At 39.8% G+C, this 26,513-nt stretch overlaps 1 protein-coding gene across 6 annotated transcripts in view; it reads left to right on the plus strand.

The window, feature by feature from the left end:
• The window catches only part of ATP2C1 (ATPase secretory pathway Ca2+ transporting 1), a 123,933-nt gene extending 107,263 nt beyond the window's left edge, over positions 1–16,670 (plus strand). For 5 of the 6 annotated variants that reach the window (XM_078151527.1, XM_020987262.2, XM_078151536.1 and 2 more), the window contains 9 exons: positions 694–791; positions 3,356–3,406; positions 6,114–6,280; positions 9,235–9,303; positions 10,012–10,128; positions 10,950–11,097; positions 11,707–11,802; positions 14,023–14,164; positions 15,849–16,670. In XM_078151527.1, coding sequence (XP_078007653.1) covers positions 694–791; positions 3,356–3,406; positions 6,114–6,280; positions 9,235–9,303; positions 10,012–10,128; positions 10,950–11,097; positions 11,707–11,802; positions 14,023–14,164; positions 15,849–15,991 — 1,031 coding nt within the window. In that variant the 3' untranslated portion in view covers positions 15,992–16,670. The remainder of the gene's footprint in view (positions 1–693; positions 792–3,355; positions 3,407–6,113; positions 6,281–9,234; positions 9,304–10,011; positions 10,129–10,949; positions 11,098–11,706; positions 11,803–14,022; positions 14,165–15,848) is intronic. The other variant, XM_078151535.1, reaches the window with a different exon arrangement.
• Positions 16,671–26,513: the final 9,843 nt, after the last annotated feature.

Genomic DNA, 26,513 nt, shown 5'->3' on the forward strand with positions numbered 1-26,513 from the left:
TACTCAGATGGATCTATAATCTCATTCAGTGCTTCCTACATCCCAGGTGCTGTAGACAAAAAGCAAAATGGCCCCTGCCTTCCAGGAGCTTATGTTCTATTGGCCTTTCTTCCTCTGGTGCAGAGCCCAGCCTGGCCATGCTTTTTCATCTTTCCCAGATCCTTTCCCATGGAGCTTCCTTGGATGACCCTCCAGTGTACCAGAGGCTGCCTTCTCTCTGGCCTTTTGGTGTTTTGTGGACTCCAGGGCTCTGTTCTGGCCCTTCCCTTCTGCTCTCATTGAGTGACTAGCCCACCCTGTTCTTTTCATGTGGGTGGTATTCAGTAGCCTGCTTAAATCTACCTTCCACCAGCCAAGCATTAATAAACATCTTCTGTCTGGCACTATGGGAGGTTCTGGGTCTATAGAGACAAAAAATAAAATAACCCTTGCTCCTGAGAGCCTTATATAATATCATTTTGTAACTTTATAATGAAATGCATCATTCCATAGCCGTGTAGTGTCACTGAGAGAATACTCTTATTAAAAGACTTAGTTGAAATAAAAGTTGAAAAAAACCCAGAAGTCCAGAATACTAAAATGAGGATTGGATTAAATGGTGATCCATTAAGAACGCAGTAGTGATCAGCTGTTTGATTTGTTCTCTTCCCCCCTTTTCCCCTCTCCCGTGCCACTCCCCATTTTTTTCTGCAGCCAGTCGCTTGGGGTTGTATTCCAAAAATTCCCAGTCGGTTTCAGGAGAAGAAATCGATGCAATGGATGTGCCGCAGCTTTCACAAATAGCACCAAAGGTATGCTTAAAAAGCAACAGCATTTTATATTGCATTGGTGTTTTTTGGATGGAGGGATATGATTTTTTTTAAATTTCATTTAATTTTTTAAATGAAATTTATTTTCAGTTCCAAATTATCTCCCTTCTCCTGCTCCCTTTCCCACCCATTGTGAGAAGGCAGGAAAAACAATTAAAATTTGTTTTTATGTGACAGATTACAGATACATATAGTCAAAAGCCACAAAATTTTACAAAATGTAAAGGGCACATTACAAACTTGAATTGCTTATGGAAAAAACTGAATGTTTCAGAGGAAAACATTCTATAAATGACTAAAATAAGCAATAGATTGAGATGCCTTTAAGAAGCAGACTTGAAAGCCTTCAAAATGGATTTTGTGGCTGAATAACCTTAAATTAATTGGTATTTTTATCTCAGAAGGCCCCTAGGAGTGTTTGTAGTTTCATATGCTTTGTGACAGAATTGTTCACTTTAATTAGGACTTTGAAATCTTATCTCAGCTCTATAACTTTATCATCTGGGTTTGGGATACAGTAACTGTAGGAATCTTGGGTGGAGTGAAGGAAATGGAGGAAAAAGGAGAGGGATTTGGGAAGATAAAGTAGCCAGTAAAGCCAGAGGGAGGGAGCGGAGAGGGCCTGTGCTCCTGGGCCTGGGAGTCTTAAGTCATCGGGTTTGATCATCCTTGGCGTTCTGCCGGTCTCTGTGACCTTCCAGGAAAGGACAAGGATGCTGTCTTAGATATAGATCCTTATCTGCCACTCATTTGTCAGCCTTCTTCGTTAATCTGATCCTCTCACTCACCTGCTCTGTGTTTTCAGTTATTTTCCAGTAGGACTTAGTACAGTTTTAAACCCTAGGAGAAAACACAAATACAAAAAACAGAAAAGCCAAGAGCTGCATTAAGACTTTTGGGACACCCTGTAATAGACTGCACAGCTTCTCAGTGTGTTTTTTCTCTGTTACTCACTTCTTTAACCTGAGACTTTGTCTACTGCTGTGTTCTCTCTAGTCATTATCACTAACCCTGGGCCCCCTTTAATTCCTTGCTGTTTCTCTGCCATCCTTATTCCCTGATTGGTCAGGTTAGATTTTTGTCTGTGGCAAGAAGAGGCTCACCTGCCCAGCAGTTTTTTTTGAGCACTTGTTCATCTTGACTTTTTTTCCTCTAACTATATATATATACATATATATATATATATATGTATATATATATAGTTAGAGGAAAAATATATATATATTTAAGGCAGTTGGGGTTAAGTGACTTGCCCAGGGTCACACAGCTAGTAAGTGTCAAGTGTTTGGCCTGAGACCGGATTTGAACTCATGTACTCCTGACTTCAGGGCCGGTGCTCTATCCACTGCACTACCTAGCTGCCCCATTTCTAACTATATTCCTTGTATGGATGTGTGGGTGCTTTTCCCCAGGAGGTCTAGGCAGTAGGCTAAAGAAAGAGTGTGTTCTGACGGTTTTCTTTTTAAAAAATTCTTTTTATTGATCTTAATTATTTTCCAAAGGCTCAGGAGAAGAATGTGAATTCTCTCAGGTTGTTTCTGCATTTAAAAGACTCCCCTCCCCCCCTTTTTTCCTATTCTGACCCAGCCTTCATTTTATTTTATTTTTTAGAATTTAGTGCCACAAGGAAATGTAAATCCCATACTGTATCCCCTAGAAGTAATGGTACAAAGTAGATTGACAAGGATAACTGGAGTCTCTAGTTAAGGTCGTCTGATCCTTCAATCAGACCTTTCATCTTCCTCAGAGATGATAGCCAAATGGTGTTAAAATTGGGCAGATTAGGGTGTTTTGTCTTATTTTCCTTATCCTGCTTGTGATTTGGTCCCTGATAAAGACAATTATGAATATTAAAAATTCCCTTAAAGGCGGGAGAGGAAATTAACCTGGATAATCCACATTAATTGCTGAAAAATTGAAAATTAATTATTAAAAACATTTTATAAAAAACTATCATTTATTACAGTACTTTGGATACTGATTTTGCGTTATTTGTCACTGGCATTAGACTGTCATTAAAATTGTGTCATTTTTGGAAAGGATTCAGAGTTCTAGATGACAGCAGTAAAATGAAATGAATTAGATGAAAGAGTGAAAATAGAGAGGAAAGAAACTTACTTGAGCTTGGATTAAAAAAGAATCAGGAAAGACTTTCACATTTTAGGGAAAGACTGTGAACAACCACTGAGCCTCCCTTTTCTAACTCCACCAGTGACAGAAGGAAGGACATGAAGATCACCAGGAGCCACTGTGTGGGACCAAGAGAATTTGTCATCATTTTTTTTAGTCTCTTGACAGCTTAAAGTGGGGCTCACTCTGTCACTGTATAAATAGAGGGATAGCCTAGACAACCTATCTTCCTTGGGGTGTTTGCATTCCTGTGGTTTCTGTGGTAATTGAGGTTCCTGCCATCACAGGTGTCATAGAAAGGTACAACCTCCCAATTTCGGTAAAGTGAGGCTAGTGAGTTATGAGAAGGGATGAGCTCTGTATCTGTCACTTGGCTATTCCATGGAACTGAGATCCCCATTTTGTTTTTTCTTTAGGTTGCAGTTTTTTACAGAGCCAGTCCAAGGCACAAATTGAAAATCATTAAGGTAGGTGCCTGAAGCAGACAGTTGGCCTGTACTCATATCTGCACCTTTTGCTTTATGTGCTCTTGGTAAGTTTTGAGGTTTATACCCGTGTCCTGGCTGCGTGGCTGGGAAATGATAGTGCATTAGGGAGTGGATACAAATGGTCAATCCAGGGGAAGTATGAGTGGTGGCCCGAGAGGCTGCCTTGCTGCTAGGGCCTGAAGCTGAGCTGCTCTGAATGTCACCAAGACAGTGCTTCCATTCCCAGAATCGGTGTCTCCTCCACATGGTCCTTGGGGTCCCGAAGGGTCTGGGACAGCCAGCCCTGCCACAAAAGCTCCGCATGTAGCCTGGCCTGGCCCAGGTCAGGTCTGCTTTGTGAGGTCAGCCCAGCTAGGATCAGAGAGGTTCCGGCCTGTGGGGCCATGGCAGTCCATGAAAGAAAGACAGAAAAATCAATTTGCTTTTTAAGGAATATTAGTATTATTTTGAATCAAGGCCTGTTACATGAAGGCTTGGTAAAGTGTGATGTAGGGATGAGAAATAGATGATGTTAAAACATAAAACTGGAGTACAAACAAGTTAACAGACAAAAGAAAATGGCAGATTTAAAAGAAAACTACTGCTAAATGCAGTAACTCTGAAATATAGTCAATTTTAAATTGACAGTAAGAAAAAAAAATGTGTCTGTTACAACAAAAGCCTAGAACTAGGAAACTTTTAATAGTAGCTAGTATTTACGTAGCACTTTGAGGTTTGCAAAGAGCTTTGCAAATACATCATCTTATCCTCATGACAACCCTGGGAGGTAGATGCTGTTATTATCCCTATTTTACAGATGAGGAAAAAATGAGGGGGGTGGAGGTTAAGTGACCTGTCCAGGGTTACACAGCTAGTAAGTATCTGAGACCAGATTTGAACTCAGATCTTCCTCACTCCAGGCTGCACCTCCTAGCTTTTAATAAGCACTGGTTGTTTTTGAAAACAATCTTTAATCTGAGTCTAAATGGTAGACTAGTAACTGAATGAACAGAGGAGATGGGAGCGAGGGAAGAGTAAACGGTGATTGAACATAGGGCATCTCTGTTAGCTGGCTAAACTGAACTGTTGAAACGTCAGACAACATAAGAGCAATACTGTCCTGTTTATTTAGTGCTTTGCATGTTGCTAAATGTTAGAAGGGAGGAAAGAATTGCAGGGGAGTAATTCTGGGCTTGGCATCAGAAGGACCTGGGTTCAAGTCCCCCACTGACCCTGGGTAAGTTATCTAACCTTTTTGTGCACCAGCAGCCACCTAGAACTTCTCTGCTAAGCCAGAGGGGGAGGGGGACTCCAAAGAAATTCTGTTTTGTTTTGTTTATTTTCAGCTTCATGTTATCTCCCTCCCACCTCCCAGCCCCCCATCAAGAAAGCAAGAGAAACAGAATCGCACACAACAAATATGTCAGAGTCCATTTCTGCATTGGCCGTGTGTCTGTGTGTGTTTGGATTCATGGTTGAGCACTTGTATTGATCAGATTTCTAAAGTCTTTCATTTCTCTTTCTCTATAATGCTGTTATTGCATAAATTATTCATCTAGTTCTATTGACTTCTTTCTACATCATTTCAGAAAGATCTTCCAGTTTCCTCTGAAATTTCTCATTTCAGTATTTCTTATGGCATTAATAAAACAGCTAATATATATGTAGCACCTACTAATGTGCCAGGTACTGTGCTGAGTACTTTACAGTTATTTTCATCTGCTTCTCACAACAACCTTGGGAGGCAGGTACTGTTAATATCCCCATTTTACACATAAGGAAACTGAGGCAAATAGGGATAAGTGACTTGCCTAGGGTCACACAGCTAGTAAGGGTCTGGGGCCAAATTTGAACTCATGTCTTCCTGACTCCAGGCCCAGTGCTCTATCCACTGCACCACCTAGCTGTAACATTCCATTATATTTATAACAAATAATGTGTTTACTCATTGCCCAATCAGAGGTCAGCCCTTTTAGTTTCTAATTTTTTGTAGCCATAGAAAGATTACCTGTAGATCCTTTTCTCTCTATGAATTCTTTGGGATATAAGCCAGGCAGTGGTATAACTGGGTACAGGCATATTCAAATTTGATATCTTTCTTTGCATAGTTCCAAATGCTTTTCAGAATAACTGCATCAGTTTGCAACTCCACCAGTACCTAGAATCCCAGTGTGTCTGTTTTCCTACCGTATCTCCAGCCTTTGTTATTATCAACAGAAAAATAGTGCAATGATTCCTTGCTAGGTACTTCTGCCAGTCATCCTTAATGAACACATGGAGCCATTTTAAAACTTAGTGTAGTGCTTAGTGTAGGCTCTCTGGCACACAAAAACTGGGCAGTCACAGGTAGCATTGTCAGAAGTCTTAATATGGGACAAGGTAGGATGGGTACAATTGGAATAGTATAGAGAGTGAAAGGGGAAGGTAGAGATCTCCACGTCAGAGGCCAGTAGTGGAGGAGAAAGCTGTATGCTGAAACACATTGCTTATTATAGGCTACAAGTTAGTTTTATGTGAGACAGCTTTGGGGAGGAAGGGCGAAATGGTCTAATTTGGATCATTTTGTAAGTAAAAGTTAGAAATTCCAGCCCTTTTGGTTTGATGTTAAATGTAGTATAACAATGTATGATCTTAGTTGTGGATAAAGTCATTGAAAATGGATAGATTTATCTGTAAACCTTTTTACCAGGCTTTCTTTTTCTCCCAGTCCCTCCAGAGTAATGGCTCGGTCGTAGCGATGACTGGAGATGGAGTCAATGATGCCGTCGCCTTGAAGGCTGCAGATATCGGAGTAGCAATGGGACAGACTGGAACAGACGTTTGTAAAGAAGCTGCGGATATGATCCTGGTGGATGATGACTTTCAAACAATAATGTAAGCTTTGTTTTCATAGAAGTTATTTGAAACAAAGTCTTCTCCCCCTCAACTAGGGAATTCCATGATAAATTTATGAGTTATTTAAATATTATCATCTAAATGATAGATGGCCTATTGGAATAGAAAATGAACTTTCTGTTTTATATGCAGATGTTTAGTATTTCATTTCTTGAATATAAATTCTTTTCAGTTTTATCATGAGTCATAAATATTTGGTACATGTTTGCAAGGTCCTTAGCTCTCTACCCATTATGATCTTGACTACCTCACAAGGGCTTAGGATTCAACTCTTCTGAAACTGAATGTTGTCCTAACACTGAGGCAGAACTGAGGAGAACATGAGATCATTCTTCATTTTTACTCAGGCTTTCCCAAACCCTCTTTTAACTTTGAAATTTTTATCTTAGAAGAAACTTAAAAGTTTAGAGCTCTGTATGCAATTAGGTCAGTCTGACTGATTCTACTTACAAACATGCCTATAGGTTTCCCATCCTTAAAAGCAGAACCTTCTGTAGACACTGCTACTTTCTTTGCTACACTGGTAGTTTTCTTATCCGTAAAAATGAAATAATAATATTTGCATTACCTACCTTACAGGGTTCAGGGTTGTGTGTGTGTGTGTGTGTGTGTGTGTGTGTGTTTGTGCTGGGGGCTAAAAATAAACCTTAGTGAGTCACTCTTCACAAAGAATTTTCATCACTAGGATCTCATTTTACTCATCACCTTTTGGGGCAGGCTGGACAAGTCTAACTCCCATTTTCCAGGAACCATAAGTGACTCACAAACTCTCCAAAGTTAGCCTTCGTCTCCTGATCTCCAGATCCAAAGGCCTTTTCTCAGTGTTCCTTCTCCTTGGCCTCTCGATGTTATCAGTAGCCATCTTTTCTCTGATGCTCTTATTTTTAGGTTTTTGGGACACCCTTTCTCCTGCTTCCCCTCCTGCCTGTCTGATGGATCTTCATCTGGGTCAGGCCCACTGACCTTGTGTGTCTCATAGGGCTCTGTCTGCGGCCCTCTTAGCGTCTCCCTCTATACTAGTTCACTTGGTGATCTCGTCAGCTCCCGTGGATTTAATTGCCATCTCTAAGCTGAATCTTGAATCTCTCTGTCCAGTCCTCATCTTCTTTCTGCTGACCTCTGATCTCATGTCTCCAGTTGCCTTTCAGACATTTCAAACTTGATATCCAGTAGACATCCTTAACTCAGTATGTCCAAGTCGAGCTCCTTATCTTTTACTCTAAATCTTCCACCTCTCCTACTGTTGAGGGCAACACCATTGTCCCAGGCCCTCAGGCTCAAAGCCCAGGAGTCATCCTGGACTCCTCACTCTTCCTCCGCTCCACATCCAGGCTGTTGCGAAGGTCTGTTGATTTCACCTCTAGCATTTCCCAAATATGCCCCTTTCTCTCCTCTGATGCTGGCTTCCCCTTGGTGCAGACTCTTATCACCTCACGTCTGGACCATTGCAGTCGCTGCCTCAAGTTTCTTCCCAGTCCAGCCCATCCTTCATTCAGTCACTAAAGTGATCTGACCATGTCACCTCCCTACTCAATAAATTCCAGTGGCTCCCTATCACCTCTAGGAACAAATGTAAAATGCTTGTTTGGCCCTTCATAACCTAGCCCCTTCCTGCCTTTCCAGTCTTCTCACAACTTCCTCCCCAACATGGCCTCTTCAGTCCCATGACACTGACCTCTTGGCTGTTCCATAAGTAAGACACTTGTCTCTTGGCCTCAGACATTCTCTCTGGCTGCCCCTCTGCCTGGAATGTTCTCCTTCCTCCACCTAATGGATTCCCTGGCTTGTTTCAAGTCCCAACTAAAATCCTACCTTCTTTGGGAAGCCCTTCCTAATCCTAGGTTAATTATTTCCAATTTATACTGCATGTAGCTTGATTTGCATATATTTATTTACTTATTGGCTCCCCCATTAGATGTAAGCTCCTTGAGGGCAGGGACTCTTTTTATTAATTGTATTCCCATTGCTTAGCACAGTGCCTGGCACATAGTAGGTGCTTAATAAGTGCTTTTTGACTGACTGATGAGTGGTCACTTCTAGTAAGTGGTTAGCTCAGTGAGAACAAAAATTATCTTTTACCTAAACTTTAATTAATGTTGAACGAGTAAGTAAGTGGCTAAGTCAGAACTTAGGCTACAAGTCTTTGGATTTGCCCTCCCTCATCTTTTCCACAGACCTGTCTTCTTGAGTAGTTCTGTGGGCCTGTGATCTTTTCGGCTTATGGATCTTCCCAGTGACTGCAACTGCAGCCCAGCTCCATGTATCTCCCGTTGGGCCACCTGCAGACCTTCCATGGGTTTCTTCCCAGTGTGTTCTGTCGGCATTTGGTGTGTGCTAGGGAATCCCATGGGCTCTCCCTCAGTTATCTTTCTCGCCATTTGCCAGCCCCACCTGTCTGGTTAGCCGTCTCTCTTTTGGATGTCCATTTTGTGCCTTAACATGGACAGTTCTGGATTGAAAGGGATTGCCAGCTTCTACTTGCTCTTTGGGTAACCCTCACCTTTAATTCTATGCCCTGTACCTTTACATGAGCAAGAATTGATCAGATATAACTAGATGGTAAAGGCCTTGAGCTGAGTAATCACATCATCTTTATTATTTCAGTGTCTTGCACAGAGTTGTTTAATAAATGTTCGTGGAAGTGAACTAATTTAGAACAGAGGGCTTCTTTGAAAGATAAATTGTAATGACACACTGATTAAATATTTGATCTGTTAGAAATTCATTTGTTTTCAAAGTAAATTTCCGAGTTTGGGGTTGTTGTTTTAAGTAGATTTTTTTTTAATCCCCCTCCCCCTTTTTTTTTTTAAACAATACTTAGACTTCTCTGTTTCTCTTACCTCTCCTGAAATGTGATTCCTTTAAATTGGGTTAAGGTTGAACTCACATGATCTGATAGATATGTTCATGCTAAATTGTTTTATGTGTTTTAGGTCTGCAATTGAAGAGGGTAAAGGGATTTACAATAACATTAAAAATTTTGTTAGATTCCAGTTGAGCACGTAAGTTGGCACCATTGTTTCTCTTAATGGTTTTTTTTTTTATTAAGTTAGTGAAGAATGCCTAGAAGTGGCTGTTTTCTGTTTGAGGGTCATGTCTACATCTGAATGCTTGGGAAAATAGAGTAAGATTAAAGTAAAAGATATAGTTAGTTTGTTTATTCTAAATCAAAAAATAGTATTCATCAGTAGGTCCTAGTTATAATTAGAAATGTCCTTATATCTAATAGTATTTGCAACATCTTTGTATTTACAGTCAGGTCTAGAATAAATAAGTTAGAGATCATCAAAGCTTAACAGTTGCTCATAGCTTCTTTTCTTACCAAATAAGTGCTTGGTTTTTGTTATTAATTAGTCCAATTGTTTATGATCCTTAAACAGTATTAATTCTGTACCTGTGGACCATTACTAATTTTTAAGGTGCTTAGGAAATCTGTTTGAAACCAAAATAAATTTTGTCTGTGTGTTGTACACAAACTGTGATCTAAAGTGTGATCTAAAGCTGTATTAAGAAGTATAGTATTGCATGTTCACTTTTGAGTATTTGTTTTTCAAGTGCCTACTATGTTTTTATCTTAGAGCTTATGACTATTTGAATATTAAATTTGTCTTTAAAACCGAGGTAACAACACAATTATTAAGAAATTAGTCTTGTATAATCAGCAGGAATTTGCCATGCTCACAACTTTGTTTAATGGCTTTTTTCCACAGGAGCATTGCTGCATTAACTTTAATCTCGTTGGCTACGTTAATGAACTTTCCCAATCCTCTCAATGCCATGCAGATTTTGTGGATCAATATTATCATGGATGGGCCTCCAGCTCAGAGGTAATGGGCTGTTTCAAATGGGATCTAGAAAGGCAAAGGTCCTATCAGACCTAAATGAACTATTTTTATATGTCTCATTATGTTTCCATAATGTGAGCCATGTTAAAAAGCTGTTTGTCAGTATCTGGGAGTAGGTATATTTATAGTGATGTCTTAATGGAATCCGTTATTAAGGTGTCTGTGTTCAGTCCCTAACTCAGTTGACTTGCTGAGTGATCGTTGGATAGAATATTACTTGTGTTCTCTGTGGTAAAAGGACATAGCTCCTGGGAGAGCTTACAACAGGAGAAGTATAGTATAGCTCCCACAGCAATATGTGTCAATACAGACAAATCCTCTGCATGACAAGACCTAAGTCCTCAGTAATGGGTTCAATATTTATTTCAAGCAACATTTGAGAAATAATTTTCAATGTAAAAGAATTTGGTCAGTTTGTGGAATTTGACACATTTGATTAATTATTGAAGTATATTCTTCAGGGAGTGTTATACAAATGCATGTATGCAAAGGAGTTACATATTAGAATAACAGAACTTTATTAATACTAGTAATACACAACATCTTTCTTTTGGAAATGTGGTGGAGTGAGAAGAGCCCAGTGAACTCTTGACATTGTGACTCTGAGCAAGTCCGTTTCTTTAGGACTCAAGTTTCCTCATCTATAAAAATGAGAAGGTTGAACTACATTATCTCAGAATTTCCTTCCATCATTCAAATTCTTTGATTGTAGTATACAGGCAATATTTCTAGGACCCAGATAGAAATCACAAATGTGGACCTCAAATATTTGAAGCTGTTTGGTTTTTCTCTTTGCTTTTAAGCCTTGGAGTAGAGCCTGTGGATAAAGATGTGATTCGTCAACCTCCAAGAAACTGGAAGGACAGCATCTTGACCAAAAATTTGATTGTTAAAATACTGGTTTCATCCATAATCATTGTGTGTGGAACTTTGTTTGTCTTCTGGAGAGAGGTATGAATAGAAAGCACCACATTCCCATCCTCAGTAGTTAGACTCAGATTAGTCTTAATGCTCCTAAAAAAATAATCTAGGAAAGGCAAAGGGGGAGGTTTCAGTAGTAAAGAAGTAAAGCAGAAGACATTCTCCTTTAACAATTTGAGTAACAACATGGCAGCCCTAGTTTTCTCTCAGCTCCTTCAGGGTGGGCAGGTCAGTTAGCTTCTAGGTGTACTTATTATTTGATAGTACCTTAAGGTTTTTCTCTCTTCCTTTCCAGCTTGAAAGATAGGGCAGAGCCTTATTATTTAGTGTTCCTTGGAGAGTCTTTAAAATGGTGGCCTCCTGTTCACTAAAAACTCAGAACAACAGAGTTCACTGAAAATGTCCATTATGGGAGCATTCTCAGCTTTTTCTTAAAATGAAATTGTGCCTATGCTCATGGGGTGATTTGTTTAAATGACTTGTGAGAAATTTGATTTGGGTTTTTTTTTTAACATGTTGTGCCTTAGAATACAGTTGTTTAGTAAGATGATAAAGGAAATGCTCATCTTGAAAGCGCACACCAAGTTCAGGGGCTCAGGGCAGCACCTAGGAGCCCGTTTCCTTTTTTTCTCTTGGCAGCTACGGGACAATGTGATAACTCCTCGAGATACAACAATGACTTTCACTTGCTTTGTATTTTTTGACATGTTCAACGCTCTCAGCTCCAGATCACAGGTATGCCATTGACTTAATACTTAGGAAGCTGGTTCCATGGGATACTCTGTTAATGAGGCCAGAGTTGTGGACTAGATCCCTCCTGTTCCATGGCCACAGATTCCAACCCCAAATAGCTACCCTGAAAATTTCTATAATTGGTCACAAAGGGGGCTATAGGAAAGAGTTAATGAATGATCCGTTCAGACCTTTAGCAATACAGAAAAAGCAACACAGAGTCTGTATCTATGCCCTATGAATGTCAGCCATACCTTCTAGGTGGTCTAGTGGCTAGAGCACTGGACCTGGTATTAGGAAGACCGGAGTGCAAATCTAGTCTCAGGCACTAGCTGTGTGACTCTGGACAAGTCACTTTACCTCTGCCTCAGTTTTACCATCTGTAAAATGGAGATAATAGTAACACCTACCTCCCCGGATTGTCATGAGGATAAAATGAGATATTTGTAAAGTGCTTTCCAAATTTTAAAGTGCCAAATAAATTCTAGTTGGCTAGTACTTATAGTAGTAGTGACACATAAACATGGCGGTGCAAATTCTACATATGTTAAGCCAGACATAGATGCATATAAGTCCAGGTCCTCTGAAAGATTTACTCTTTGGGATGGAAATACATTTTTTTCTCATTAAGTTGTTGCTGGAGTGATGTTCTATGGGAGGACCATAGGGGATTTAGTTTGGACTGTTTTTGTTTTTTTCCTAGCAAGTTTAGTTTTTCCCAGGTGAGAAGTGTTTTTGCAAGATTGAAGTGTTTTAATAGACACCATCCTGGAAAGGCTTGATAAGATGAATGGCTTTATAAACTTCAAGTTAATAAGATTTTCTGTATTAAGTAATTAGTGGGCAAATTAGAGTAGTGGGTTGTCTTTATGTTGCTACAGATGTTTCCTTCAAGCCAAAGACCAAGAAAATATAGGACCTGAGCTGCTGTTTGGGTGTCGTCACATTTTATTTTACTTTGACCTGGTAGCTAGCTACGTTACTCCTGGTTCATAATGCCATCGTTGTCAGTGTACCTATAGCAAACATCATAGGATCCATTTTGGTTAGTATTAACACAAGTCACATAGTTAAATATTAGACCCTGAAATTCATTTTACAAACTCAGTCTTTTATATCACCTTACAATTATGATCCATCATTTGGGAATTATTTATTTAAATTTTGTAAAACAAGTTAGATGAAAAAAGAAATGGAAAAAAATGAAGTTGAAAATTTTTAACTTTTATTTCTATCACCAATAATTTTTTTTTTTTGGTGAGGCAGTTGGAGTTAAGTGACTTGCCCAGAGACACACAGCTAGTAAGTTTTATGTGTCTGAGGCCAGATTTGAACTCAAGTCCTCCTGACTCCAGGGCCAGTGCTCTACCCTCTGCACCACCTAGCTGTCCCACCAGTAAATTTTTTTAAATCACTTCTTCCTTTTTAAAAAAATGTTTGCATAGAATGATATATGATAGTAAAACATGTGTTAAGTATACAGTGTTTGAAAATAAATATAAATTAATTTAAGGTTGAAATAAAGTTTCTAAGGGTTCATTGAAATGCCACTAAATATATTTATCCCCATAGCACCTCACTGTATTAATTTATGAGCATAGTATTATTTCATTAATCTTGACTGAGGGAATTATTTAACTCTAAATTATTTAAAAGGTGTAATTAGGAAGTATATTTTAATGCTATTTATTACTTTCAAGAATATAAGCTCTGAAGAGAAGCTAGGGCAGAGATGTTACCTAGCAATAGTAGTTAAGGGATATTCTTTAATGAAGAGTAAAGTTTTTACATAAATAGTGCATTAATCATTTGTGATGTGTCTTTCAATATGTAAGGATCCTACCATGAGAGTTCTCTGTGTAAGAGTAATAAATTACCAGTTTGATTGTATTGGCTAGGCATAGTCTGACTATTGTATACCTTTCCAACATGTGAATTATTACAAATTTCTTATTAATGATGTCTCCTTTAATGAAGTTTTCAGCTGTTCTTCCTATGTAAGTGTCCAGAAGTACAGTTTGATTTTGAAGAATCATTTTGACTTTTTTTAATGTCATTGACTCCTCAAAGGGTAGAAAGGGAAGGGGGGGAAGTGAGGCAGCCACAGACACTGGTTAGTCCTGCCTACATCTTTGTAATTATACAGGGGATTTGAACTTGCCAAGATAGAGATCTTACCAAGAATCTAAGTGTAGCAATATAACTGTGTTGTTCTATTTTCAGACCAAGTCTGTGTTTGAGACTGGACTCTGCAGTAATAAAATGTTTTGTTATGCCGTACTTGGATCCATCATGGGGCAATTACTAGTTATTTATTTTCCCCCACTTCAGAAAGTTTTTCAGACTGAAAGCCTAAGCATACTAGGTAAGGAAAAGAAATAGCTCTATACAATATGAAGAATGCTTATGTTTATTAAGATCCAGGTCACCAATGATTGGTCTGTGAAGTTTTCAAGGCCTTTTCAATTGAAAAGGATGTCTACCCACTTTTCCCTTTGTGTGGGCGAAAGGGATTAGGGGTGAATTCACGATCGCCTCTAACAACTACACATTGGGAGTGTATAACTAAAACATTACAGCTTTCTCATATAATGCACAGTGTAACCTTGGTGAAAAATATACCTGCTTCCTCCCAACAGTTAGTAGCAAAGAATTTAAAATTAAGGCTTCATGGAAATGATCCATTATTTCCGTGACTTGCTCTATACTTAAGGAATCAGCATTGGTATGTTATAAATATAAGGTAGCTGTTATTCCAAATTCAGTATGTAAAAATGATGGATTTTGAGATAATAGTATCCTCACTTCTTAGGTTTACTTCCTCACATACCAATATAGGATATAAAATTGTACATTTTCTTTGTAAACAATTTGAACCAGTGACTCTAAAATAACTGTTTCTGTGGAAGGCTTCATTGGAATGTAGATCATATGAACATTGCTGCTGCCACTGAAGTTTTTCTTATTTCAGATTCCCTTCAAATATGAGCTAGTTTTCATTTTTGTGTGTACCTGCTTCACCTTTAACATTTGTTTAATTAGCTGTGACTTTAAAAGGAAAGCAGACCATCAGTGTGCTTGTTGTTTCAAAGCCATGTTTTTATATATATATATCTTTTAAATTTATCACTGTTTACAAAAGAGTAGGGCAGACGCCAACATCCCCCTAGTCTCTCAAGATCTTTTTCAGTAACATACTTGGAACTGTGGACAGTAGCTGGTAGGATTTTCTTTGCCTTCCACTGGAATTCTGGAAAGGATGATCATCCAAGATGACTTTGCAGTCAAGTGGAAGAGTCCTGGACTAGTCATCAGGAGACCTAGATAATTAATAATAGCTCACGTTTCCATTGCGCTCAATAATTTGAGAAATACTTTGCACACCCTGTCACATAGTGCAAGTATTATTCTCTCCATTTTAAAGATGAGAACATTGCGGTGCTAGTAAGTTGTGTGGTAATAGCTAGTTAGTGTCAGAACCAGAATTGGAATTGCCATCTTCTAACGCAGGCTGCCCTGAGCTCTGAGGCAGTACAACATGGTAGAGTACAGTGCACATTTATTGAGAGCCTGCTGTGTGCCAGGCACTCTGCTGAGCTCTGGGGAATTGAAGAGGAAAAGGAAAAGTGGTCCCTGCTTTGCTCTAAAGGTAGAAGACAGCCCAGAGAAGGGAGCTGGGGGCACACAAGGAGGGGGGATAGACTGGAATCCACAGAGTGCCCTTTATGGAAAATGAAGCCTTGGCTGACCTTCTGAGGCCCCTGTGCAGTTCTGAACCTGCCTACTCTGAAACTCAGCCTCCTTCCTCATCTTTAAGATGGGAGTGATCCTGGCAAGACCCACCTCATTAAGCTGTTGAGGAAATGCCTCGTCACCTGAAGGGCTCTGTTTGCGCCCCTTATGTATCACAGGCTCAGTGCGTGAGAACGTGCTCTCACGACTGGCAGGTACCCCAGAATTGTATAGTGAGATTGGTCAGCTGGGGGTCTTGCAGGCAGGGGTGCGTCCTGCACGATGTCCAGGAGCTAACCCCGGCTTCTCTCTTGCAGACCTGCTTTTCCTGCTGGGCCTCACATCCTCGGTGTGCATAGTGTCAGAAATCATCAAGAAGGTTGAGAGAAGAAGGGACAGGAGCCCAAAGCATGGCCCATCGACGTCCTCCTCGTCCTCCTCCTCGTTTCTTGACGTGTGATGCATATTGCATTCTTAACCTGAGAGCGCTGTGGCCTGAGGTTGTGCTGGAGAGGCAACATTGCGTGAGGGCTCTGAGGACGCGTTCATGATGTCTTCACACGGGCACTGCCGTTAGAGATGGCTGGAGGATTGAGCCTTCACCCACCCTGCCTGCTGCAGGGAGTCGCCAATCAATTATGCAACTTGGATATAATTTTCCTTGATAAAATTGGCTTTGGAGATGGGAACTTTATGAAGTATGTGGGAAGTTAATTTAAAACAAAAGAGGATGAGGAAGGAAAATGGCAAAGCCTGACCCACCTTCTGCACTTAAGAGGTCTGACTGTATAGATAAACTGTCCATCTTAGATATAAATATTTTAGTTCTTTTTTATTTTTAAATATTGTATTCCTTTATGGTGGTGGGGCTTTGTTACTAATAAATAAATTTAACCCTTTAAAAGGCATTCTCTTCGGTTTAGACATGGAGATACAGGAGTGAGTGCCAGACTTCAGCTACTGTATTTATTTACTTTATTTTGCCATGTAAACAGCTCCAGCTCTTGTCGCTGCCATTTTGGTATCCTATGGGGTGTTTTGCACAGGATGTGACCACTGTCGGATCACTGTTTTCTTTTCTTTCTTTTTGTGATTGAAAAGCCGATACTGCGATTTGAAGTAAATGTTTGCTTTTTGTAGTAAGTGTATACGCTTGCATTTTCTTTGGAGATGTGAATCTTTGGGGTCAAGCAAAACCTTCACACATCTGGGTTCTGGATCATTAAGTGGCCCACAGTTAGGACAGTCCAATACCTTCTCTCACCTTTCTGTATCAACACGATTGCTACACTGAGCCACAGGTGGAAACATGTAAGCCAGTAGTGGGCTCAAGTTTATAATGAATTGTGCTAATGTGCTATATACAGCCTTCTCTTTTAAAATCATAATACCCTTCATCCCGTAGTCTCATAATTTCTTCTCTCTCCAAAACTTGCCTCAGGAATTTCAGCCTGGATAATTTTTTTACTCTTATTTAATTGTTATTTTTAATAATTTCCCTGTAACTTTTCATGTGGCCTTTCTTTAAATCATACAATCTGTTTTAAAAACAAAACCAAAACTCATAAATTTAGATCTAAATAAAGGATTCCTTTTTGCCCAGGAGAGAGAGGTCATTCCATGTACATCTTATACCTATTTCCTGTGGTCACTTGGAGCCCACTTTCTGCCTTTGTATGTCTTTCTTCCCTCTCCTTATTTCCACCATTTGCTTTCTACATTTACAAACCTGTACGAGTAGGTAAGTTGGAGAAATAATGAGGATTCACTTTCTGAAATACTTCCATTCACTCTCAAAACTAGCAGTACAACAAGTATACTTGGAATAGATATTCAATTTTGGGTTCAGAGGAGATTCAGAATTGGAAATTTGATGCAGATTTTCTCACTCTCTGCTGAGTATTTTTAACTTATAGCAAAAATAAATCTTAAAAAAGTACTTGTTTACTTTTACTTAAACTACTCAATTTTACATTTCCCCCCCACATTTAAATAGCATTCTGGATTCTTGTAAAGTGTGGGAGGATGCCAGCTTAATCACCAAGATTAAATTATAAACACCAAAGCCTAAATAATTGTCCTGAGAGATTATTGAAGGTAACATAAAGAAACTGTGTCCTTGGGTTTACTCTTTAGAAAACTCCTAAGCTTTGACAGCAATTCGTGCCTAATTTTGCCTTTTAATGCTAACTGATCAGGAGCTATGATGCTTTGTTTCCATTCATTAATTTAGCTGGGAGTCATTATGTTTCATCAGATGTCAGTCTTGATGGAAGCTGTAGGTCACAGTTAGTCTTTATTAGAGATTTCTAACCACCTACCCAAAGCACTGATCATTTTTTCCTTTGCCGTAAACGGACTTGAGATGTATTAGTAAACCTGGAGCCTTTGTCTTTCATTTCATAGACATTATATCCCTGTTGTACAGTTGAGGTAGAAATGAGGCTGCCTGTCCTCATTCTCAGTTATTAAGGTAACAAGTTTTTTCTTTTATCAGCCATGTTCCTATATTCTTGACATCTCTCAGATGTCATTGTAAGTCAGTATTTAAAATTACTTGTGAAAATGCTGTCAAAGAGAAATTAGGGAATACACATAAATATGTTATGTAGACTGACTTCCAAAATGAGAATATAGAACTGCACTATAGAAATAGTCACATAGATGCCTACTTGGAGTAGTATGGATCATTTAAATGCATGGGTATTTGCCTCATGCCTTAGAGCTCTTAGAGGCCCTAGCCATACTCATTCAACAGACTTTTAATTAAGGAGCTGCATTGTTACAGTACACAGTACTGAGAGGGTGTGGCATTTAGACAAGATACAATTCCAACCTTCATGGGTTTGACAGTGTTAATAAAGAAGATTAGATAAACAGAGCTGTATCATACAACATTTACTTGAGAAGTATGTTCGCATTGCCAAGCAAAATTCTAGGTGAAGTTTAAGGGGCAAAAGTGATTACTGAGAGATGGGAGAAATTAGAGAAGACTGAATACAGGTTGGCTAACTCTTCTTCCCCTGTACCACTACTGGTTAAAATTATTTAGTCACAAAAGGACCAAAATGTTATGGGAAAGAAGTGAACAAAACAACATGGAATAATCTACAAACCTGTAACAGACAAGCAATCAATCACTGACCACTAAAATTATTTCAAGGATCTGTGTCTGTGGGTATTCCACTGCTCCACTGATGCAGACTCCTTTCCTTTTATACTTTACTAGACTGGGTGAGTTGCTGTGGCCAAAAATAAGACCCTATGGCCACCTTTTGGATAAGTAACCTCTGAATTTAGCTGATTTGATTCTTGAGTGAAAGACTTAGAGCTTATGTTGGGAACCATGCTAAGACTCTTTAATGTGGTGGAGGATCCACTTGCATCACACCAGCACAGCCTTTGAGAATCCCGTGTCATTTCCACATTATAATGAGGTCCTTCACTGGAGGCGAGGCAAATTAAAGCAAGCAGCCCGATGAGTGTCTTTCTGCTGAACCTTGATTAACCAGAAGGAGCCACAACTGGCTGTGGGAGCAGCTGGCCTGTACATTTGTAGTGAATCATGAGGATAATTGGCACGCCCCACCTTTCAGCAGCATGTCACAAGTGTTTCTCTGAACAGTAATTTTGGTTTTTGTCATTTTCCCTTTCAGATGGGTTTCTGAAACTATGCATGAATCCAGTAGGTTCATAGGATTTAGAGCTAGCTAAAAATGTCCTGAGTGGCCATCTGGGCTGCCAGCTATGTTTCAGGTAAGAAAATGAGACCCAGAGAAACTCAGGGACATTTTTAGCTAACAGCCAAGGGTAAAGTAAGATCCAGTGCTCTTGTTTTTGATATAAAATCTCACCTCCCCAATGATTTTCCTTATAATGCCCACCTCCTTTGGAAAATCACAAAATTCACCCTTCAGTCTACCTCCACTAATATCATGCTACGTCACTGGTAAAGAAGTGACCCTGGCTTCTTGAAGGCTATGTCAGAAGAAACTGAGTGTTTCCGAGTCCCACCAGACCCCGGAGGCTTTTAACATTGGTCCAGGATTGATGACCGATCTATCCACATGACTAGCTTGCCTCAGTTTGAAGAGGAAATCACCAGAAGGTTGGTCATTATGTGACTGCTTGGACACAATGGGTAATGATGTCTTTGGTGTAGTAGAGGGGGTATGATGTGTCCGTATGGAGGAAAGGATCCAAAGTGTTATCACGGTCCATCTTAAAGTGTTCAAAAATCCTAGCTCAGGCATAATCTGGCTTTGTCTATTTGCATTTAATTTGCCCCACCTAAGTCCTGGAAGAAGAAGAACAGGTTATTGTTTCCTTATAGAAAGTTGGCACACAGTTATCTTTGATGTACTTATTCAGAAATAGACGTATGTTAAAATACACAAGACAATTCACATCTGTCTTGTTGGAAGATCTCACTGACTCAGGATTTGTAAGCCACAGAAATGATAGCTTATTTCTTTTTTAAGTTTGGCATCACTGTGGTAGGCACTCACCATTGCCTTGACCAATGCTGGATATTTCCCCAACCCTACAATAAAAATTTGTTATTGCTAACAAATGTTCCTCACGTGCCAGGGCTCAGTGAAAGGCTTGCAAGTCCTGGGGTCACAATTGACAGGCGGATGCTAAAAGATTCTAACAGTTCCAGATTTGTACTATGTAAATACTGATGCTGCTAATTAATGTATTTAGACCTAATAACTAATTTATAATCAACCAGTCAACAAACATTCATTCAGAGCTTGTTATGTGCCTGGCACTGGGCTAGATGCTAGGGATAAGAAGAAAGACAAAAACAATTCCTGCCCTTGAGGAGCTCACCCTCTAATGGGGGAGATAATGTGCAAACAACTATGTGTACACAAGGCGTCTAGGCAGGGTAATGGAAGAGAATTTTGAAGGGAAGGCACTGGCAGCGTGAGGAATTAGGAATGAAGCCGGGGAATCCAGCAGGTTGATGTGAAGAGTCTGGAGCTGGAGCACCCCTATGTGAAGAAGAACAAGTGGGCCGGTCTAGCTGGGTCTCTGAGTGTATGGGGGAGAATAAGGTTTAATAAGACTGGGAAGGTAGGAAGGGGCCAGGGCGAGAAGGGCTTTCAGTGCCGGAGGACTTTCTACTTGATTCTGGAGGTCCTAGGGAGCCACTGTTGGGGAGGGCCCTGGTCAGATCTAAACTTAATTAGGATCCTTTTGGCATCTGAGTGGTAGAGGATTGGGGCAGGAGAGACTTGGGACAAAGATAATAACTAACACCTAGAACATCTAGCATTCGATGTTGACCGAGGCATCGGGAATCTAAAAATGTTTTCATTTGACTGGGAAGAATGGAAGGAACACTGGATGTGGGTTCAGCGTCCAGATGTGTTTGTTACCACCCTGTCACCCTGGGCCTCGGTCTCCATCTATAGGACGAAAGGGCTGGGCCAGGTGATAGCAGTCCCTTTCCTGCTCTGATTCCCATGATCCTCTTTGAATGCAGTTCAAAGATCTCTGGCCTTCCAATTGAATCTCCCAGCTCTAAAGAATAATTCTGACCTAGTATAGCATTTACAAACCTATCACTGAGCCCTGGCGTATATGGAACGTTTGTTGGGAATAACATGTTTATGGTGGTGTTGGGAAGACATCCTGCATTGAGCAAGATAGTCTCAGATTAGAGCAGCTGTCGAGCTCAAATAGAAGTGGATCCCTCCAGCCAGCATAATGCCTTAGAAAACTACCAATGAATATTACCTATATTGTGTTGTAGAGGATAGCCTGGCCTGAGTGGTCACTGAGGCCACTTTGAAACCTAAGATTCTCTGATACCTTGAGAGTAGTGCTGTACTTGGACCCCTAAATTTAGGAGGGTTCGAGATTTCTTTCATAGAATGATCCAGGAGCCAGCGCTTGAGACTTAACGAGTAATAGTTCTGTTTGAGCTTTTTACATTTTCAAATAAGGAATGTTCCAAAGGGATGGCTAAGAATCAGCTAACAAATGTGGCAGTTTGTAATACGAATAAAAGGAATTTCCTTGTTAGTAGCAGGGGACAGGAACATTTCACCATTTTGAGTTTTGTATTTATGCTATTTTTATAGGCGAGCACATACATAATCTTGGTATGGTGAGTTAACAGAATTGAGTGAAAATTTTGAAATCTGATGAATGTTAAAGACAAAATTTTAGTAGCAGAGGGTGCACTCAAGGGATAAGATGACCAGGGAGTATTCTTGCATTTATCTACTAAACAAGTCCATGTATATTTTTGTGGCAACTGTTGATAGGACTGTTCAATGTACATGTAATTTGAAAGGAGGGAAAAGCAAGGTTGGAAAAAGAATCTGTCAGCCTCGGCCTTATCTGGTTGACCACATGTCAGAATGGCAACAGATAAGGTAAATTTCGCAGCTATGGAAGTTGCTATCAATATTCTCACTAAAAATTAAATAGGCAGAAACTCCTATAAAATTCCAAGCATCTTAACAACTGCAGGGGCATTCCCCCTCACCCCTTGAAATGAGGTGGGATGAGCAGGGCAAGGCAAGAGGTGCATGTTGGTAACAACGATCTGTCAGTGGGTATAAGGTTGGCCAAGAAATTTGATGTTTGTTAATGACCATAGGGCAGAAATGTTTAAATGAGCTCAGAACTTAAAAGGTACATTCAACTCTTACGATTTTCAAAAATAGGTAATTTTCTTTCATTTATTAACCTAATAACCATGGATAGGTTTCTGAGATGTGTTTTGAGCAGAGACGTGTAGTGAAGTTCTGCTCAATTTTTCCCTTAAAATGTTGAAGTTATCTTTAAAAAATACAACTGACTCTAATTACATATAACAGTGTCACTCCACTGCCTTCCAGAAATACCCATAAGGTTGAGTATGTGGCCTCAATGTCTCACAAGGCATCTGAATGTGAGCCAGGTCCTAATCTGTATTTCTACCTCCTATACATTTACCATGATAAATTGGTTGACTTACATAGGAGATTCAAGGGGGCAATGTAAAAGAAGGGAGTTGCATTTTATAATGTTTCACCATGCAGGTTCTTAAAAATTTGGGCAGCATCCTGAAGACAAGCTGATGACCTGATATGGCATCAGGAGAACAAGCCGTGGCACAGTTGAATCGAGTTTGCTTTTAAAATGAGCCTTTATTACTGAGGTAACTGCCTGGAAAGCAATTACCTCAGAACCATCAGTAGGACATCTGTTAGTTTAATGTTTGGCAGGATAGAGCCCTCTGTGGTAGGAGCATCAGGCATGCAGCAGCAAAATCATCCTCTCTAGGGCTGGAATAAATGTTGGTAAGCCGTTATCGTTAGCCTTGGGAATAGCTGCTTCCTCAGAACATAGCACGGTTTATGCCAGGTGAGTAGAAAGCGATGCTGAGCTCATTCATTCCATACACAGTCCATAGCCCAGGGAGATGGCAGGCTGGTTTGTATTGTACCCGTTAGCAAAGCTCTGCTTATAGAGGTGTACTTTAACCAGGGCATTTTATTGCTAGGAAAAAACGTAGGCATCACAGTGCAGTCCTCTCATTCGATAAATAGAAGGAAAAAAAATTTGGTATTTTTGTTTTATCATATGTAAGTTTTGCAAGCCATGAAAGTGATTGAACATTGAAACTGCCATTTGTTTTGATCTTTAGAAATATGTTTTTGTATAATGAACACAGAATATACTGTGGTCTATTTGAGTTCTGTTCTAACAGTTTTAAAATGTAAGAAAGAACTGGAAAAAAAATCATTCCATGAATGTCTGATTTTTACATTTCTTACTCTTCTTTGTCCGTTTATCTGATTCTCATATATATATATAAGTCCAAGTTCTGGCAAAGGCCTTAATAGTGTCTCCACTTGCTTTCCCTCACTCACTTTCTTAACTCTCTGCATCTTATTAAGCCTTAATTACTGAACGAGTACTGCCCCAAACTGAGACCTATTAAAGACCTCAGCTTGAAAAGGCTAAGGTCCCACTGCATCCAGGGCCATCTCCAGTCATCCTGATCCATATCTGGCCACTGGACCCAGATGACTGCGGAGGAGAAAGGCTGGTGACTGCACAGACTTGCCTCACTTAACTCCAATTCGCTTTCATGTCATGGCATCACCTTTCTGATGTCATGGTCCTCTTTGAGAACAAAGGACAAGCAGCAGTGACTCTCTGCATAGTTAGTATTAGGTTAGGGAAGGGAATGAACATTTATTTTTATTTTATTTTTGCTTTTTGCTAGGCAGTTGGGGTTAAATGACTTGCCCAGGGTCACACAGCTAGTGAGTGTCAAGTGTTTGGGCTAAGTCCAAATTTGAACTCAGGTCCCCCTGACTTCAGGGCCGGTGCTGTATCCACTGCGCCACCCAGCTGCCCCGGAATGAACATTTATTAAGAGTCTACTATGTGCCATGCACTGGGTTAAGCACTTTTCAAAATATCTCATTTGAACCTCAAAACCACCCTGGGAGGATGGTGCTGTTATTATCCCCACTTTACAGATAAGGAAACTAGCAGACTAAGGTTAAGTGACTTGCCCACTTGCCCAGGACCACCCACATACTAAGTGTCTCAGGTTAGACTGAACGCAGGTCTTCCGGACTTCACATCCAGAACTCTGCCTGCTGCACTACATAAGTTGTCTAACATTATTTATATTATAACATTATTTTCATTTTAATTGGTGAATCTTAACTACTAAGTCTGGCCCTGGGTCAGTTTTCTTGGGGAGAAGTTTAATGAAATACAGGTATCTTAGGCTGATAGATTTTAAGTCCACAAATCATGGGATGAAAATCCTGCACCTTCCTCTCACCCCCAATTTGGACCTTGTATGTCATTTACCTCCTCTAGTATTCCATCTGCTCATCTGTGAAACAAAGATGCTGGATGTGATGGTTCTGAATGCCCCTTCTAGCTCTAAACTCTATAATCAGAATGAATGGTGCCTCAAAGAATAAAGAATTATAGAATCTTAGCCCAGGCGCTCTGCCTCCAAGGCCGATGTGCTTTCCACCCTGCTGTTGTCCAGCAGTAAAGGTGAGCGTTCAGTATATCTGAAATGGTGTATGTCAGTACTGAGCATCACACGTTTCTAGCTAGCTTGCTTTTCATACCCAACTACTTCTACCGAGACCTCACATAGGATTGCAGAGTTAGGGCTCCCACCTGCCAGTGTTGCTTTGGAGACCTTAAGCATTGTATCAGTGTTAGCTACCTAGCTGTTTTCAAATGTAAACAAAGATTGGTAAGGATTGGACTGATACTAATAATATAACTTATCTCCCAGGGTCGTGAGGACAAAATGAGATATTTAAGTCACTAAATGGTAACCGCTATTATTATTATTACTATCATTATTAATATCATTACACCTTCTGGGATGTGCAGTCCTTGATAAAACTTAAAATACTTTTACATGGTTTTTGAAGAGGCAGTGAAGCGTAATTGGAAAGAAAGCTGCACATGTACTTGAAGGACCGAGGTTCAAATTCTGGGTCTGCCATTTCCTATTTGTGTGCCTTTGGGAAAATCACTTCAGTTTTTTAGACCTCAGTCTCTTCATCTATAAAATGAGGCTGTAGACTCAATGACCTCTAAAAGTTCCTTCCAGCTTTAAATCTGTGATCCTATAATTTTATTTTATCCTTAACAGATTGGAAGACTGCCAGCTTCCTTCTTTTCAAACGTTGAAGTTTGTATCTAAATTTTTTTTTATAGCTAGTTTGGTCTAGATTTTGTCATAAATTGCAGCCTTGAAGAAAAGGGGCAAAAGCAGTTATCATCTGTGGTACCATAAAGCAGCTGTGGACATGAGGGAACTTTTTTTTTTCTTATTAAGTCTGCCCAGGAGAAATAGTATTTCACTTCTAAGGTGGCACATAGTACAAGCTAGTAGATTGAGTTAGATTAACCAAAATGGGATCTCAAAGAAGACATTATGTAGCTGTGTGACGCTGGGCAAGTCACTTAACCCCATTGCCTAGCAAAAAACCCCAAAAACCCAAAACCCAAACGAAAAGACATTATGGAATAAATATGTAAATGTACAACATCCATCTTCCTGATTCTGATGGAAAAAGGAATACAATTTTAACATGTTTGTTCTGGTTCCAGGAAGCATAGGCTTTATGAAAGATAAAACTTTCAGTCTGCTTAACTCCAGAGCTACATGAAAAAAGATGTATTTACCGCTATTTTTTGTTTGGTCCTCTGGTCCCCGGGAGTATCTGCTGTTTTAGTTATTCTGGACCTAAAAGAATGTACTGAAATAGGTGCCGTGAATGAGTTAGTTATATGGTGGATGGAACCTCAGTAAATATGGAGTGTAGATCAAATATGGTAGAGATGACACCTGGAAGGAACATGTGAGGCACTGGTATAATGGACTACTGGGGCAGTAATCTGGACACAGTACCAGTGAGTACAAGGGGGAAGACATGTGACCTTCTACTTCCCCATGAAATACTGAAGAGGGACTATCCATGATGCATTGTTTCTTGCCTTTAAACATGCCCAGGTTTCTCCTGTTTTGAAGATAAAACTCCTTTCTTTGATCCTGCCATCTTTTCCAATTCCTTCCCTGTTTTTTCCTACTTCTTGTAGCTAAGCTTATTGAATTAGCATTTTCCTCCTGTTGCTTCCTCTTCAAACTTTGCAACCTGGCCTCCATGGTCAACATGCTTTGAAGTTGCTCTCAGGTCACTAATGGATTTCATGCCAAATCAGGTGGATGTTTTCTGTTCTTCTGCCTCTGACTTTCTTAGATGCATGTGATATCTTTAACCACTTTCTCCCCGAAATTCTTTTTCCTTGCTTGAGTGACACTAGTGATTTGGTTCTCCTTCTTTAAAAAATAGGTTATTGGTTTGTTTTTACTCACCTTACTTTCCTTCTATGGCTATGCTCCCCTCTCCCGGAGATATATCCCATGTATCAAAGAATTTTTTTAAAGGTAGGGGAAGGAGAAGAGAAAATAATTCAGCAAA

Source organism: Phascolarctos cinereus, unplaced genomic scaffold (assembly GCF_003287225.1).
Source record: "Phascolarctos cinereus isolate Bilbo 61053 unplaced genomic scaffold, phaCin_HiC Scaffold_1;HRSCAF=81, whole genome shotgun sequence".
NCBI classification, from domain to species: domain Eukaryota; kingdom Metazoa; phylum Chordata; class Mammalia; order Diprotodontia; family Phascolarctidae; genus Phascolarctos; species Phascolarctos cinereus.